This window comes from Mizuhopecten yessoensis, unplaced genomic scaffold (assembly GCF_002113885.1).
Source record: "Mizuhopecten yessoensis strain PY_sf001 unplaced genomic scaffold, ASM211388v2 scaffold716041, whole genome shotgun sequence".
Taxonomy (NCBI): Eukaryota; Metazoa; Mollusca; class Bivalvia; order Pectinida; family Pectinidae; genus Mizuhopecten; species Mizuhopecten yessoensis.
This window is the reverse complement of record NW_018479918.1, coordinates 62,976-63,861: the sequence shown is the minus strand read 5'-3', so window position 1 is coordinate 63,861 and position 886 is coordinate 62,976. Positions and strand designations below refer to the sequence as shown.

General features: G+C 40.2%; 1 protein-coding gene across 1 annotated transcript in view; it reads left to right on the top strand.

Annotated features, from left to right (window-relative positions):
• The first annotated feature begins 289 nt into the window (after positions 1-289).
• The window catches only part of LOC110441579 (hepatoma-derived growth factor-related protein 2-like), a 29,504-nt gene continuing 28,907 nt past the window's right edge, over positions 290-886 (top strand). Inside the window, exon 1 of the mRNA XM_021484764.1 lies at positions 290-644. Coding sequence (XP_021340439.1) covers positions 570-644 — 75 coding nt within the window. The 5' untranslated portion in view covers positions 290-569. The remainder of the gene's footprint in view (positions 645-886) is intronic.

Sequence of the window (886 nt, the reverse complement as noted above, 5' to 3'; positions counted from 1 at the left end):
ATTTTTTGACTTCTCAGAGGTGTACATCCTTAACACTAGTTACCCTGAATGCCCCAGTTGCAATCACATAAGCATAACTGTGTTGTGGTAGATTTGTTGGGGCAAAGGCGTAACCGTAACATAAATCTTTGGACGGTGTATATCGTGCATCAGTAGTTCCAATTAAACCAGGTACCTTTGTTTTATATTACTGCACATATGATTTCAATTGTGACATTAAAAAACTCCTTGATACTGAACAAGGACATTCATGTTTTAAGATTACCACTTCCCGCCAAACCATGGAAATCTCGCGTGACATTACGATATCCAAACGAAGATGGCTGCCTACATTAGCGGGATGCGGACCAACGCAAATTAGCAATTTCCATCACTTCACCGGATGCATTGGCAGTTTGAATTTATATCGCCAGTCGACATTTTGTATAAGTTTAAAATATGAGTCCGGAATGTTTCCTTATTGTGCCATGTACGTAGATTTGTCTCTTATTATTTTCTGACAAAGCAGGCTGTCTGACGCCATTTTCATACATTTGTAATCACGTTCGGCACCACAAACCGACTTGAAGATGGTGAAGGACGATTATAAACCAGGAGACAAGATATTTGCCAAGATGAAAGGCTTCCCTCACTGGCCTGCTCGGGTGCGTTGTTGGGTCGTCGAGCAATAATATCTTTGCTTTAAATGTTACAATTCATTGCTTACTCTGTAAATGTCTTGTTAATGTAGCAAACTAGCATGGCCTTCATAGTGTCGTTGTTATGCTGATATTCTATATGTGCATGACCACAGTTCTTTAATTGGTCTATAACAGTAGGTAGATCCACCATATGTGTAGAGTTCGAGAACGTAGTATAATTTGATAACGTAATGCGACCCCCCCCC